Consider the following 13,730-nt stretch of genomic DNA (forward strand, 5'->3'; position numbering starts at 1 on the left):
TTGATATTTGAAAAATGTGGCAGCTTTTGTTGGGTGTGTGTACAAGCTAAATTCAAAATGTGGCAACGTAGGCAACTCCGCTCTGAACTAGTTCTGGTTCTCTAAGCAACCCTGCGCAGCGATGCTTGAACTGTCAACGCCACTTCCGCCTTCTTTCCGTGCGGTTCTTAAACATGACTGGTTTAACGAACAGGGTAAGTGCCGAAAAAACGCTTTTAACACGGTCCGAGCCTCAAACAAATGTGTGGAAAGCGTGGAGCATAATGTTGGACAACAGTGCGAGTGATTTAATGTGCGTAGCAGGCAGGCGAAAGTGCTGTTTTGAGTGTCAAAAAAGCGTCGCGCCTTACACGTGCCAAAAAACGCAGCATCTGTGAAAAATTGGTCTGGTCTACTGGCCAGGAGCTAATAACTCGTCCAATGCATTTATCGCTACCTAAAAATCAATGTTATATTGAGAAATATTGGCCCACACACATTTGTTTATGCGCTGGCCGCCAAACCTAACCTCACAAAATGCTCTAAATGTTTTCTTATTTTAATTTATTTTTGTTTAAATTTGCAGACCGTTGTTATTGATGGTCGCGGCCACTTGCTGGGCCGCCTGGCCTCCGTTGTCGCAAAGTACCTGTTGCAGGGCGGCAAGGTCGCTGTGGTCCGCTGCGAGGAGCTGAACCTCTCGGGTCACTTCTACAGGAACAAGATCAAGTTCCTGGCCTACCTGCGCAAGCGGTGCAACGTGAACCCGGCCCGTGGTCCCTTCCACTTCCGTGCCCCCTCCCGGATCTTCTACAAGGCTGTCCGAGGTACGTATCCCCACCCACCCAATCCAACGAGGAGTTTAGTCCAGCGCTGATCCATGATGTTTTCAAACCTTATTACCTACATTATTTGAATGAGAAGTCATGTAAACAAAACATAACTGAGTGAAGCTGCTGTCACTATTACTGTTCTGACTTTATAGCCACTGTACATCACTAATTCATTTTCTCTCTCTTTTAGGTAAGCATAATTAAACTGGCTGCGAGGTGGTCCAACTGACATGATGATTATCACATTCTTACCTACATTATTTGAACGAGAAACCGTGTAACCAACTCTCAACTGATGCTCTTAGCTAACTAAACCTTGTGTTAAGATTGTACGACTCTTACTTACGTTCCTCCATCTTCGTTCCAGGCATGATCCCACACAAGACCAAGCGTGGCCAGGCCGCTCTCGCCCGTCTCCGTGTCTTCGACGGCATCCCATCGCCCTACGACAAGCGTCGCCGCGTCGTCGTGCCCATCGCCATGCGAGTGCTGACCCTGCGCTCCGACCGCAAGTACTGCCAGGTCGGTCGCCTGTCCCACGAGGTCGGATGGCACTACCAGGACGTGATCAAGAGCCTGGAGCGCAAGCGCAAGGCCAAGCTCCGCGTCACCCTCAAGCACAACCGCGAGATGAAGAAGCTGACGGTCAAGGCGCGTGAAAACATCGCCAAGGCTGCCGAGCCCTTCAACAAAATCATCAAATCCTACGGCTACGAGGTTTAAGGACAACAACAAGGGCATTCTTACATACGTTCAGATGCGTAGCAGTTTTTTAAAAGAGAATAAAACAACATCTAGTTTAAAAAACAAATTCGTCTTGGAGGGTATGATGTTTTTTTTACATAAAAGTGGATGTGGATTGAACCAATTCTTTGGTTTCAACTTCAATTAAATTCAAATAAATTGGACTCTCACATCCATTAGATGCTTGCCAAAGTTGCCTAACTAAATGAAGATATTGCTCTGAACTTAATATTCGAGTAGAAAAATTTAATACAACTTAGCTTTAAAGACATAAAAGCCCAACAATCACATTTGAAGAAATCAATTTCAGATATCTCTTCAAACCAATTATACGATTTTACCTCAACCAAATGGTGCATACTTTTAGGCGCATTAATATTTTTCAGGCAATGTTAGTTGCTCCCACTAAAGCTAACCGTTAGTTTTGCCAAAATCGTTCAAATTAACTTCTTTCCGAGAAATTATTTTCCAGTTTTCCGAAAGGTTTGTTTAAAAAATATTTTTAGCGTGTACTTAAGTTTGAATCGAATTTTTAACTTTTTGTAACTATAAATTGGTCCGTTTTTACCTACAAAAAACGTTTTTTTTTCGATTTAGGCTATCTTAATTACTTTTGACACTCAATGTAATTAAAAAAAAAAATTTTATTAATTTTTTTTGCGTGCTAATAATTATTACATTTTAAACAATATTTGAAAAATAATGTAAGGTTAGTATGTAGAAATACATTGTGTTGGTTATAAATTCACGAGATTATTATCTTATATTATCTCCGGTTTTGTTATTAAGAACATTGATACCTATGATTGTACCTCATTTCAACGTTATTTAAAAGATCACCTATTTCGGTGTGATAGGTTTCCGTTGGCGCTTTCATGTTTTCAAACAAAACGAGGAATTCATGTTCGGATTGCACGGTTTCCTTGCTCAGATTGCTTTTCATTTTGTTGGCGTCATCCTGTAAATGCTTATTGATGACTATAAATCCTTTGTATATTGAGTTCATCATTTTAAGTATGTTAGCTTGAACGACGTTTTCTTTGGCATACTCCTCGAATGCGGTCTCGTTTTGTAAAACTAGGTTTGCCTGAGCTTGGTCGAGTCCAAAGTTCTCTTGTCCACTAGTTGCGTTGCGTGTTTGGTTCATATGATCTTTAAACTCCTCTGTGAAATATTTTTCTGCGTCGGAAATGAATTGCAAGTTGGCAGACCAAATAAGGGTTAAAAGTTCCATTCTGATGAACTGAAAAGAATGCAAAAACTTGCACAAACTCTTTTTATCCGATTCGGGCAATGAGATAGTCGAAGGCAATGGTTGATTATTTAAGTCGACTAGAGGGTCACTCTGTTTGGAATCATCTTCGTTGAAATTAGTTGGCGTAACCATGTCCGCATCACGGGAAGTGGAACTGTCGAAATCCGTGGGGGCTCCACAGGTATAACTCTGAAATTAAATAAAATTTCATGGCTATTAGCTTAATATATTTAATATAATATGTTCACGGACTAGCTTACCAATAAAGCTAAAGTTGTGATCAAGAAGAAACGCATTCTGCAAAATGTACAATATAAATGTAATGCTTACAATGAGCCCCTCTGTATTTATAGGAAAATCTTCATTGGAAAACTTTTAAGCAGTATCAGTGTTTTCTGAAAGCAAGCCTAATCGACTATAATTCTCGAAAGAATATAATGGCAATCGTAATGCTAAGACGTTGCCCTGGCGATATTAACAGTATATCTTTTAAAGGAACGCAAAAGGCTTTTGTATTGTTATAAGATACCCGCGACAGTTATTATTCTTGGACTGTTGATGATACTATTAGCTGTAAAAACGGGTTAACTTTAAACTCTGACTAGCAAACAAATCAGCATGATAAACTACTATTAGGATACCATGCTTGAAATTTATTTATTTATATATTAGCAGTAGCGGTCCAAGGAGGATCCTCGAGGTAACTAAAAAAAGGTTTAAGATCTCGAAAATGTAAAATATGAAATGTTGTAAAAAAATTAACTTATTTTGTTTTACATCTATTTCATTCTAAATTCATATTGTGACATAAAGAATATTTTATATTTGTTGAAATAATACTTGCAATATGATTGAAAATATGAATTTTTTAAGGGAGTTATTAAAATCTATTTTTAAGGCATAGTAAATTGGATAATAATCAAGTCTATCAACCTGAGAATTTTTGTACTAAAAAAAATGCAAGTCCAAAAATGCTCACTTTGAGTTAACTTGTAATGCTTTAAGGCGTTATACACAGTTAGAATTATTACAAAATGTTTTCTTTTATTATATTTTATTAATCTACATATAATTAGGAAAACACACTGAAAATATAATATCTATGCGGTGAATATTTTCGAAGTTACACCCAAATTTTAAAAGGCATTTCAGAGTGCTTGCATGTACATACAAGTACAAACTTTAAACTTCTTAAATATATATTTTTTAGTAATTAACCGAAGATTTTTTTTCCGATAATTATTTTTATATTTTGACCAAAAATTCTGTTTAAGTGAACATTTACTTTTGAAAATTCAAGTACACATATCCTCAGCTTAGGTATCTTTTCTTAAAATAATTATAATTCTTAATTTCTGAACGCCGGAATTTTCTCTGTGTCGAAAAAAATGAACCCTACGTTACATATACATAAGTAAGGAACTAAAATATTTCGCTGTACTGGACTGAATGTATATAAAAAAAACTTTGAAAATCTAGTTTGAAAATATATTTAAATATGAATAAACAAAAAACAAATAAATGCATTTCCAAAATTAATTAAACATTTGTCTTTTTATCTCAAAGGTGCTTTTGTTATGCCTTTTTTTTTGTTAAGAAATTGTTTTGCTTAATAAAACGTTGTAGGAATAACAATTGTTGAATGTTTGTTGTGTTTTGAAAAGCAAAGTAAGCCGGAATGGAGCTCTCAGTATGGGTGGATGGATGAGTTTTATTAAATCGTCATTGATTCAAGTTGGCTTCAGACGAATCGTGCAACTAAAAATTATATAAAAATTAAAATTTACTAAGGATTGCATTTCAATGGCAAACATAAACAAGAAAGATGGAATGAACCGTCATAAGAAGCGGTTCTTGGTTGACCGCCTAGAGCGTAGTTGCCGTCAAAAGGTGAGGAAGATTCATATCCTGACTGTGTACTATGCTGGTGCCAATGAGAGTAGAAAATCGTTTTTGTCCGCTTCGAGTCACTCCGTTCGAAAGCTTAATGGATACACTTACCGAAAATTCTTACGATTCTCTAAAAAACGATTTTACATTTTTGATATCAGATATTAGTAACGCAGGAAAGGAGATGCAAATCACTGGAGTCACCTGTCGACTCATATCCGTCTATACATTTCTGTTTTAGGGGCAAACTACGCCATTGCTCTTAAAATAAAAGCGACTGAAGAAGTCATACAGTTAATAAGTACTCTATAATTGGCCTCCGAAATTAAGGTGTTACAGAAAATACCAATTAATAATTAAAACCAAACTCCTAACAGCGCCGCTCTAGTCCGCCCCATTTGTTGGCCCCAATGCCATCAAGTAACAACCTGGCCCGGAGGAGGTGCAGTTCGTCTACGTTCGAGTGGCGAAAGAGGGTGCAGCACTTGGATCATCTGGAAGACCAGTACATGCGTGATGAGCAGGAGATGTGGAACCTCGAGTTCTCAGCCGAAGAGTGTCCCAAGCGGGAACAACCGCCCATAAGGGTCAAGCCGAATAAAAAGCGTGCCAAAACCGTTGGCGTTCAGGTGAATGTTCCAGGGCTCTCTGCTCGGGCTGAACGCGATCTTTGCGAGCGCGAGCGTAAGCAGCGGCAGATTCTGCTGCGACGGGAGAGGGAGCGTGTCGAGCGGCAGCTCAGGGAGCAGGAGCGGGATAGGCAACGCACTCTGCTGGCCAAGCAGCAGCAGCTGGACCGTCAGCGTCTGGAAAAGGCACGTCAACAGCGCGATCGGCGGTTGCGCGAGCAGCAACAGAAGGTCAAGGAGCGACGCGACTACGAGCGCTATCTCCTTTTTAAAAAGCGCGAGGAACAGCGACTGCAGGATCAGTGTTCGCGAGCACGGAGACGTCCTTCCACACCTTCATCGCAGAATGTAGAGTTGGTGGAGGAAGTTGGAATTGTCCTCCAGCAGGCCTCCAGACAGGACCCCAAGCAGAACCTCAGGCACATGTCCCTTACCGCCATGACGGTGCCAGCCGAATCAGACCCATCCCAGAGTGCAAGACGCGAGCAGCAATTGCACCTACGGGCGGAGAACGTAAGACAAAAAGTGTTGGCCTATGAGAAGCTCAAGGAATTTCATCGAGAAAAGGCCAGGGCCAAGCGGGATCGGCAACTCAGGATGCGGGATGTGGAGGTGTCACGCACGCAGTTCGGGGATGCTGAGATGACAAATCTAAAGGAAACAACCGAAGAAGAAGCGAGGAAGAAACAAAAAAAAGAGAGGACACAAGGACACCAGAAAAAGGAAATGTTTGAACAACTTAAAAGCGAAATAGTGCAAATGGAAGACTTAAAAGGAAAGGCAATGCAAAGACAAGAAAGAGAGATTAAGGAGCTCAAGATGAAACTCAATGAGGTGCAAGACCGAGAAAAAAGGTACAATGAGGTAATAAAGAGAATTTCTCAAAACTCAAAAGAACTTGAAAAAAGAGAGAAAGATGAGTGCGAAAGACTCGCTGAAGAAGAGGAACTTCTAAGAGAAAAAAGGCTTTTGGAGAAGCTTAAGCGAAGCAAGAGCGAAAGGGATGAGTTGGATAGAAAAGCCAGAGAGGAAGACCTAAAGAGGGAACAGATTCTAACAAGGTGGGTTCAAATGCAAGAGCTACAAGAGAAGAGGGAAACAGAAGAGCGAGAAGAACGGCTGAAGAGTGTTGTAGAATGTGAAAGGAAAATTGAGGAGACTGTAAATACGGAAGATAAAGCTAATAAGCAATCAGTGGAGGGACTTGATCGATTGAAAGAGGTCAACGATCATCTCAGTCACCAAAGTGAAAAGCTAGACCAAAAAGAGAAAGAGAGGGATGAAAGGCTTCGGCAAATGAGAGAGAGAAGAGAACAAGTAATTCAACTGGAATGTGAGAAAAGAGAGTTCGCAAATAATCTCAAGGAGCAATTCGAAAAGCTATTGGAAAGTCACAAAAAGGATGAGTTGCTGCAAAATCATTTGGAGAAAACAAGGCTAAAAAAATCACAAGATCTGGTAACAATAGAAGTGGAAACGGCGATCAAAAGCCAGAATTGTGAAGATCAGGCTACCGAAGAAGCCCAAATAAGAGAGGACAGTATACCGACACAGGACACGAGGATCATTGCAAGTGAGGGAAAGACAAAAACCCAGCCACAGAATATGGAATCACCTCCAGGAGACGTAAATCCCATACAGCGTTCATCTAGCAAGAAGATCCCACGCGGAGAAAGCAATGACTTCCTAACAAAGGTCCAGTCGTGTTGTCAGCAAGGTGAACCTGAGCCAAAAGGTGACCAGAATGTCAGAGTTTGGTCAAGTATGCTTATGGAAAAAAACAACAGACTTAAGGACCAGGTCCTGGAGTGGCGGCAGGTGCTCGGGGAGTTGCGCTTGGAAGCGGGACAACTGGCAGAACAGAACCCTTCGGGCAGCCGTTGCCAAAGAAAGTCATCAATTGCAGTTCAGGAAAGGAAAATCGAAAACAACCCGGTTGCTGAGAAAGTAGTCGACGATAAATGGTCACATCTATTGAAGCGCTGCCCGAAATCCGGAGAAAAGGCCAGTTCCAGCCACGAGTACTTTCAGCCTGGAGCATCAAAGACTCGCAGCGAACGATGGTCTCGTTTCATTGGCAGTGAAGAAGAATCCGAAGACAAGAATCTTGCAAGCCAAAGACGCAATCGCGAAAGCTCCTCCAGCAGCGAAAACAATCCGGACAAGGGTCCTCGCTACTCCCTCGTGGACACGTGTTGTCCGCGCAATAAGATCTATACGGTTGAAGAACAAAACATTCAACCAACGCCATATGGAAACAGCGAGCAGCAGAAAGCCTATAACTCTTATGTTCGCAAACGGGTGGCCAAGTGGCGCAAAACGCTTAGACCGAATTCACTTTCCACTGACGAGGAAGAACCTGAGGAGCGAGAAAGTGGTGGAGGCAAATCGAACAAACTTGGCTTGACATACTGCACGCAAACTGGGAAAAAGCGTTATCCAAAGATAAGAAAAGGTACATTTAAACAGAAGGATGACCAGGTGCAACAGAATCAGCGGGTATTTGGCCATCTTCTAAAAGAAGCTCGGACATCTGAGTACCATCAAGAAACTTTATCTGGTGAAATCTGCCTTTTGCAGCGAAAGTTGTTGGAGGGCCAAGCCAGTGCTACAAGCCAACATTCCCAGAAAGCAGCTATGCAGGCTGCTTGGCGTGTAATCGGCCTTTTCCAGTTGGATGATGCATATGCCAGTTGCGAAGAAGAGTTTGAAACTTCTGGAAATGAATTACCCGAGCAGATATATCTACAGGAGACCGAAAGCAAGATGAAGCTTCCTAGGCCTGTCTTTCAAACTCTAATGGCACCTCAGTTTCCATCCAATCTGCCCCATCTCGTTGAAAAAATGGTCGTGTTGGACAATGAGCTGGAGGCGCATCTTAAAAAGATTTCCAATCGCGTCTTTGCACGACAAGGTGGCAAAGAACTGCGACGGAAAATGGATCACTTGGTGGACCAACAGCGGCGCACACAAAGGTTATACCTGGCCAAAATGTGTCGGGAGTCCGAGGAAGAGTTGCTGCACCATTGGAGGCGGCTGGCCAGGAACTCGCTGCTCGGACTGAGGGAAGTCTTTCACGACTATTGCGACATGCGTGACAGACTGCCATGCATGGCCAAACAGACCATTGAGGGACTATATAGCGAATGGAAGGAGCGGAGGTTTGCAGTTCAATAAATACAATTGTTACAGAGATTACCCAATTTGTTGCATTTTAAGCATTGTTTATTAAGGAAATTAAAATTCTTATTAAATGTTGTTTATGAGTCCATTTAAAGTTTTTAGGAATCAACAAATTGGATTATTCCGAATATGTCATTAAAATTAAAAACGCAGGAAAACAGTTGAAAAACGTTAATAATACTTAAGAAAAAACTGTTCCTTTTTCTGTTCAAATAAAATTAGAAGAAACGTTATTGTAACGTAACGTAACTTTTAAAAATAACGTGCCCCCTCGAATTTTCGAGTATCCGGAAAATTTAAATTTATGCCTTCTTTTAAAATAATGGTTTTGATTTCTCGGCCAATACGGTCGGAAACGTTTCCTTCTACTTGTTACATACGTTTCAACAAATACGATATACTCCTTAACTCTACGAGTAACGGGATGTTTGTCGATTTCATTTTGCAAATATTATTTGCAGCTAAAATTTTGAAACAAAAATAACTGCATTTAAGAGCAAAGTAATTGATATATTTTTTAAGTGTATGTTAGATTGACAGAACTTTTCATAAAGCTTTTTCGGAACAGCTGATCAGGAAGAGCTTTTGTTCATCAGCTGTTCGACCGTCGATCAGCCTATCGGTTCTAGTGGCTTACCGTTTTCAGAATTTTCCACGATGTCAACCTTCAAGGACAAGGTTATTATTGTCACCGGCGCCAGCTCTGGCATTGGAGCAGGCGCTGCTGTCCACTTGGCCAGCCTCGGAGGACTCCTGGTCATCGTGGGTCGCAACGTGGAGAAGCTAAAGGAGACGGCCGACAATATTGTGGCAGCCGGAGGAGCTCCTGCCCTGGAACTGCAGGCGGACATGACCAAGGAGACGGAGGTGCAGCAGATTGTGGAGGCCACATTGGCCAAGTACGGACGCATCGATGTGCTGGTCAACAATGCGGGCATCCTGGAGACCGGATCCATCGAGAACACCAGTCTGGAGCAGTTCGATCGCCTGATGAACACCAATGTGCGGTCTCTGTACCAACTCACCATGCTGGCCACTCCGGAGCTGGTCAAGACCAAGGGCAACATCGTGAACGTGTCCAGCGTCTGTGGGCTGCGTGCCTTCCCCGGTGTCCTGGCCTACAATGTGTCCAAGGCGGCCGTGGATCAGTTCACGGCCTGCGTGGCCTTGGAACTGGCCCCCAAAGGGGTCCGTGTTAATGCCGTCAATCCGGGCGTGATTGTAACCGATATCCACAAGCGTGGCGGCATGGACGAGGAGACGTACGCCAAGTTCCTGGAGCACTGCAAGGTCACCCACGCCCTTGGTCGTCCCGGTGATGTCAAGGAGGTGGCCGCGGCCATTGCCTTCCTGGCCAGCGATGCTGCCAGCTTTAGCACTGGCATCAGTCTGCCGGTGGACGGAGGTCGCCATGCCATGTGCCCGAGATAAATCCAGGATGATAAGGTGCTGATGGAGATCAAGAAATTGCAGTTACCCGATGGCATTTAACAATCTGATTAATTTAAAGCGTTTCAGTTAAATAAAACTCAATATTTAAAATATGCATCTGTAAGTTTGACTTTGGGATGATCCTACTTTAATTTTAGGAAATATTTAAATTCAGGATATTTTAGGATATATGTATTTGAGTTCAGAATGATAAGATGGAGAAATCGCAGTTATACGATTGTATTTAACTAATTTAATGCATGTTTTTTTATGTTTGACTTTGTTTGAGATTATACTTTAATTTAATTTAATTTTATTAGAAAAATACTTTAATGATTGCAAAAAAAGAAACATTCTTGTATATCACGACTAATTTTGAAGACCTTTTAAATAGAAATGAATGAAATGGAATATTTGATCTCAAAAATGTTTGAAACTGTTTTATTTCAAAAAACTTTTATCTTTTTAATTATAAGAGATAATAAATAACGCTAACTACTCATAGATTGGTATAGATATGTTTGTATGTATGTAAAAATAGAATCAACGGCAAGATATCATAAAAAAATCCAAATTAATTAACACCAAAAAGCACGACTTCAGGAACTTTGAATTTCACAACCGCTAGAAATAGCTTTAAAAGTTCCACTTTATCGATAGTATAATCGACTTGTACCGCCGAAAAGTGGTTGACTTCTTCAATGTCACTTACCATTATTTGTTTGCGTAGCCAGATCTAGTCATTACCACTTTCAAGCCGATCGCCTCAACATGCCCAGTTTCAAGGATAAAGTTATCATCGTGACCGGAGCCAGTTCGGGAATCGGAGCAAGCACAGCCGTGCACCTGGCCAGCCTCGGCGGACTCCTGGTCATCGTGGGTAGGAATGTGGATAAGCTGAAGGAAACTGCCGAACAGATAGTGGCAGCTGGAGGAGCATCTGCCCTCCAGGTGGCGGCGGACATGAACAGCGAGTCGGATGTCCAAAGTATCGTATCCGCCACGTTGGACAAGTACGGACGCATCGACGTGCTGGTGAACAATGCCGGCATTCTGGAGCTGGGCTCCATCGAGAACACTAGTTTGGAGCAGTTCGATCGCCTGATGAACACCAATGTGCGGGCGCTCTACCAGCTGACCATGCTGGCGACGCCGGAATTGGTCAAGACGAAGGGAAACATTGTCAACGTGTCCAGCGTCAACGGCATCCGCTCTTTTCCCGGCGTCCTGGCCTACAATGTCTCCAAGGCGGCTGTGGATCAGTTCACCAGGTGTGTGGCGTTGGAACTGGCCCCCAAGGGTGTCCGTGTGAACTCCGTGAATCCCGGCGTGATCATCACCGAGCTGCAGCGACGCGGTGGACTGAACGAGGAGGCGTACGCCAAGTTCCTGGAGCACGCCAAAAATACCCACGCTCTGGGTCGTCCCGGAGAAGTCAAGGAGGTGGCTGCGGCCATTGCCTTCCTGGCCAGCGATGAGGCCAGCTTCAGCACCGGAATCAGCCTGCCCGTCGATGGAGGACGGCATGCCATGTGTCCAAGATGAGAACGGGGGGGCCAGTCCCATCTTGTTGCTTATTTCTGTAATGTTATTCACCACAACACATTTATGTGCCCTCAAGTTTTGGATGCTAAGACTAATAAAAAACAAAATACAATACAATATCAAACAATGATAATTATGTAAGTGCATAGTAAATTAGAGCGCGTTGTTAAAAAATATATTTTAACTGACATTAAGTGTCGTTAGGGAAACTTTGACATCATTGCGCATCTTCTAAAAAATAATATAGATTTAGACAAAGCGTGTTAGGTCACTTAAGTCTTGGGCGTTAACGCACTTTTTTGAGTGAGACAACTCCCATAAATTTAAAACTGTATTGTTGTATTTGGGCAATTTGAGGGTTTCGGGCGCGACGTGCTGACAACCTTAACTTTCCAAATAAGAGTGAAAAAGTAGGTTTTTTATTTTTTTTAATGTTTGTCTAGGATAGCTCCTAATCATCTTTACCAATAGTAAAAAACTTAGCTAAAAATATTTAGAAACTTCTTAGAATAAAAAAAATTCGTGAATTTCAGACACGCCAAAAATGGAACAGCAATTAACAAAAAACACGATAAAATCACAAAGCTCTGCGAATCTGGATGGAGTTTAGGAACCTTATTTTTTTACAGTATACTTAGAAGGTGCTTAAATTCATCTAAGCAAGATTTATTAAAAAATATTCAGAAGTTTTTTTTTAAAGGAATTTATATTTCAAACGGTACAATTTCGGACGCAACATGTTTCTACTTAACAAAAAAGAAAACAATTTTTTTCCTGAAATTAGACAGAGAAATATATTTTATTTTATTAAAATTTATGATTGCAAACAAACCAGACCATTAATAATAATTCTGTAGAACTCTAATTTACTTTTAAACTAAGAATTTTGCATTTTTATGGTTATGATTTTATAAGGCGGGCAACAAATGACAAGGACCTTTTTCGCGTGAACAGGACTCCTTGGCAGGTATTAAAGGGGTCACATAACCTGTTTGCCGCCATCCACGGGAAGAGTAACGCCGGTCACAAAGCTGGCCAGTTCACTGGCCAGGAAACAAATGGCGGACGCCACCTCCGTTGGCTCCCCAATCCTGCCCAGGGCATGAGTTTTCTTTGAGAGCTCCAGAAATTCCGCATAGCTCTGATCGTCCATGCCGCCGGCCTTATGCAGATTAGTGCGTATTAGCCCCGGATTGACTGCGTTCACCCGTACTCCGTGGGGTCCCAGGTCCAGAGCCAGGGATCGGGTGAACTGATCCACGGCCGCCTTGCTCATGTTGTAGGCCACTTGGTTGGGAAAGGCGCGCAGTCCACAGACACTGGACACGTTCACGATGTTGCCCCTGCTCTGGAGCAGCTGGGGGAGCAACAACTTGGTCAGGTAGAACCCCGACCGCACGTTGGCCTCCATGAAGTGCGTGAAGGCGGCCAGTTCCGTGCCCTGCAGTGTGCCCGTGGACCAGACGCCCGCCCCATTCACCAGTACGTCCAGTTTGCCGTCGAAGCGCTCCGTAGTCTTCCTCGCAATGCACTCGATCTCCGCCGGCTTGAGCAGATCTCCGGCTATGCCGTACGGCTCATTTCCCGTCTCCATGCATCTCTTCATCAGGCAGAGAAGGCCCTCCTCCTCCCGGTCCACCAACGACAGACACGCCCCCAGCTTGGAGAACATTTCCGCCGTGGCGGCCCCGATCCCGCAGGCTGCGCCCGTGATCAGCACCACCTTGCCGGAGAAGTCTAGACTCGCCTTGCCCTTGCTGCCCATCGAACCGAGTTGTGGCCAAAAATTTTAGCTAAGAAAATGACTTTACGGGAAAATACAACTTGATCATTGTTAACTGAGAATTGGTTGCCTAAGTTAAAAAAAATATGTTCGTAATTTTTGATTTATTTGTTCCCTACTTTTAAACAATAATAAAAGTTTATTTTTCTGTGCAGATTCCGAATTAAACCACAATAATTTTCTTTGGACCTCAAAGTTTAAAAAGTTTTGATTGTTACTATTTTATGTTGTTTGATGTCATTATTTAAATTTGAATAATAATTTTTCTTGCACCTCAAAGTTTAAAAAATTATGATTTTTATTTTTTTTGTTTTTGTAGTTTAAAAATTTAACTTTTAAATAATTTTTTCCAAACAATTTTAATATTTTTTTAAATAGAGTTACAAGCGAATAAATGGGACTTGTCATTTCCTATAGAAATGTTGTTCAAAGAAGTTTGTAGGAAAAGTTTTGGTATA

General features: G+C 42.1%; 5 protein-coding genes across 5 annotated transcripts; 4 read left to right on the forward strand and 1 right to left on the reverse strand.

Annotated features, from left to right (window-relative positions):
• Positions 1 to 110: 110 nt before the first annotated feature.
• On the forward strand, positions 111 to 1,623 carry LOC108148408 (60S ribosomal protein L13a). The gene is made up of 3 exons (XM_017275444.2): positions 111 to 194; positions 566 to 806; positions 1,180 to 1,623. Exons 1-3 carry the CDS (start codon positions 174 to 176, stop codon positions 1,533 to 1,535), a joined length of 618 nt encoding a protein of 205 aa, XP_017130933.1. The 5' UTR covers positions 111 to 173; the 3' UTR covers positions 1,536 to 1,623.
• Positions 1,624 to 4,552: 2,929 nt separating this feature from the next.
• Positions 4,553 to 8,527, forward strand: LOC108148188 (trichohyalin). Its single transcript, XM_017275093.2, has 2 exons — positions 4,553 to 4,701; positions 5,079 to 8,527. The coding sequence occupies exons 1-2, from the start codon at positions 4,615 to 4,617 to the stop codon at positions 8,505 to 8,507; spliced, it is 3,516 nt and encodes a 1,171-aa protein (XP_017130582.1). The 5' UTR covers positions 4,553 to 4,614; the 3' UTR covers positions 8,508 to 8,527.
• A 587-nt stretch (positions 8,528 to 9,114) lies between these two features.
• Positions 9,115 to 10,057, forward strand: LOC108148376 (3-oxoacyl-[acyl-carrier-protein] reductase-like). The gene has a single exon (XM_017275401.2). The coding sequence runs from the start codon at positions 9,171 to 9,173 to the stop codon at positions 9,942 to 9,944; it is 774 nt and encodes a 257-aa protein (XP_017130890.1). The 5' UTR covers positions 9,115 to 9,170; the 3' UTR covers positions 9,945 to 10,057.
• A 558-nt stretch (positions 10,058 to 10,615) lies between these two features.
• Positions 10,616 to 11,606, forward strand: LOC108148377 (uncharacterized oxidoreductase TM_0325). Its single transcript, XM_017275402.2, has one exon. The coding sequence runs from the start codon at positions 10,716 to 10,718 to the stop codon at positions 11,487 to 11,489; it is 774 nt and encodes a 257-aa protein (XP_017130891.1). The 5' UTR covers positions 10,616 to 10,715; the 3' UTR covers positions 11,490 to 11,606.
• Positions 11,607 to 12,354: 748 nt separating this feature from the next.
• LOC108148227 (uncharacterized oxidoreductase TM_0325) lies at positions 12,355 to 13,337 on the reverse strand. Its single transcript, XM_017275144.2, has one exon. The coding sequence runs from the start codon at positions 13,252 to 13,254 to the stop codon at positions 12,469 to 12,471; it is 786 nt and encodes a 261-aa protein (XP_017130633.1). The 5' UTR covers positions 13,255 to 13,337; the 3' UTR covers positions 12,355 to 12,468.
• Between the last annotated feature and the right edge of the window lie 393 nt (positions 13,338 to 13,730).

Source organism: Drosophila elegans, unplaced genomic scaffold, assembly GCF_018152505.1.
Source record: "Drosophila elegans isolate 14027-0461.03 unplaced genomic scaffold, ASM1815250v1 contig_476, whole genome shotgun sequence".
In the NCBI taxonomy this organism is placed as follows: Eukaryota; Metazoa; Arthropoda; class Insecta; order Diptera; family Drosophilidae; genus Drosophila; species Drosophila elegans.

Bases quoted from the DNA above. Each gene is read 5' to 3' on its own strand.
- LOC108148376 (XM_017275401.2), top strand. From the start codon at position 9,171: ATGTCAACCTTCAAGGACAAGGTTATTATTGTCACCGGCGCCAGCTCT.
- LOC108148188 (XM_017275093.2), top strand. From the start codon at position 4,615: ATGGCAAACATAAACAAGAAAGATGGAATGAACCGTCATAAGAAGCGG. The intron at 4,702-5,078 runs GTGAGGAAGATT...AACTCCTAACAG, and splicing joins AGCGTAGTTGCCGTCAAAAG to CGCCGCTCTAGTCCGCCCCA.
- LOC108148408 (XM_017275444.2), top strand. From the start codon at position 174: ATGACTGGTTTAACGAACAGG. The intron at 195-565 runs GTAAGTGCCGAA...TTAAATTTGCAG, and splicing joins TGACTGGTTTAACGAACAGG to ACCGTTGTTATTGATGGTCG. The intron at 807-1,179 runs GTACGTATCCCC...TCTTCGTTCCAG, and splicing joins CTTCTACAAGGCTGTCCGAG to GCATGATCCCACACAAGACC.
- LOC108148377 (XM_017275402.2), top strand. From the start codon at position 10,716: ATGCCCAGTTTCAAGGATAAAGTTATCATCGTGACCGGAGCCAGTTCG.
- LOC108148227 (XM_017275144.2), bottom strand. From the start codon at position 13,254: ATGGGCAGCAAGGGCAAGGCGAGTCTAGACTTCTCCGGCAAGGTGGTG.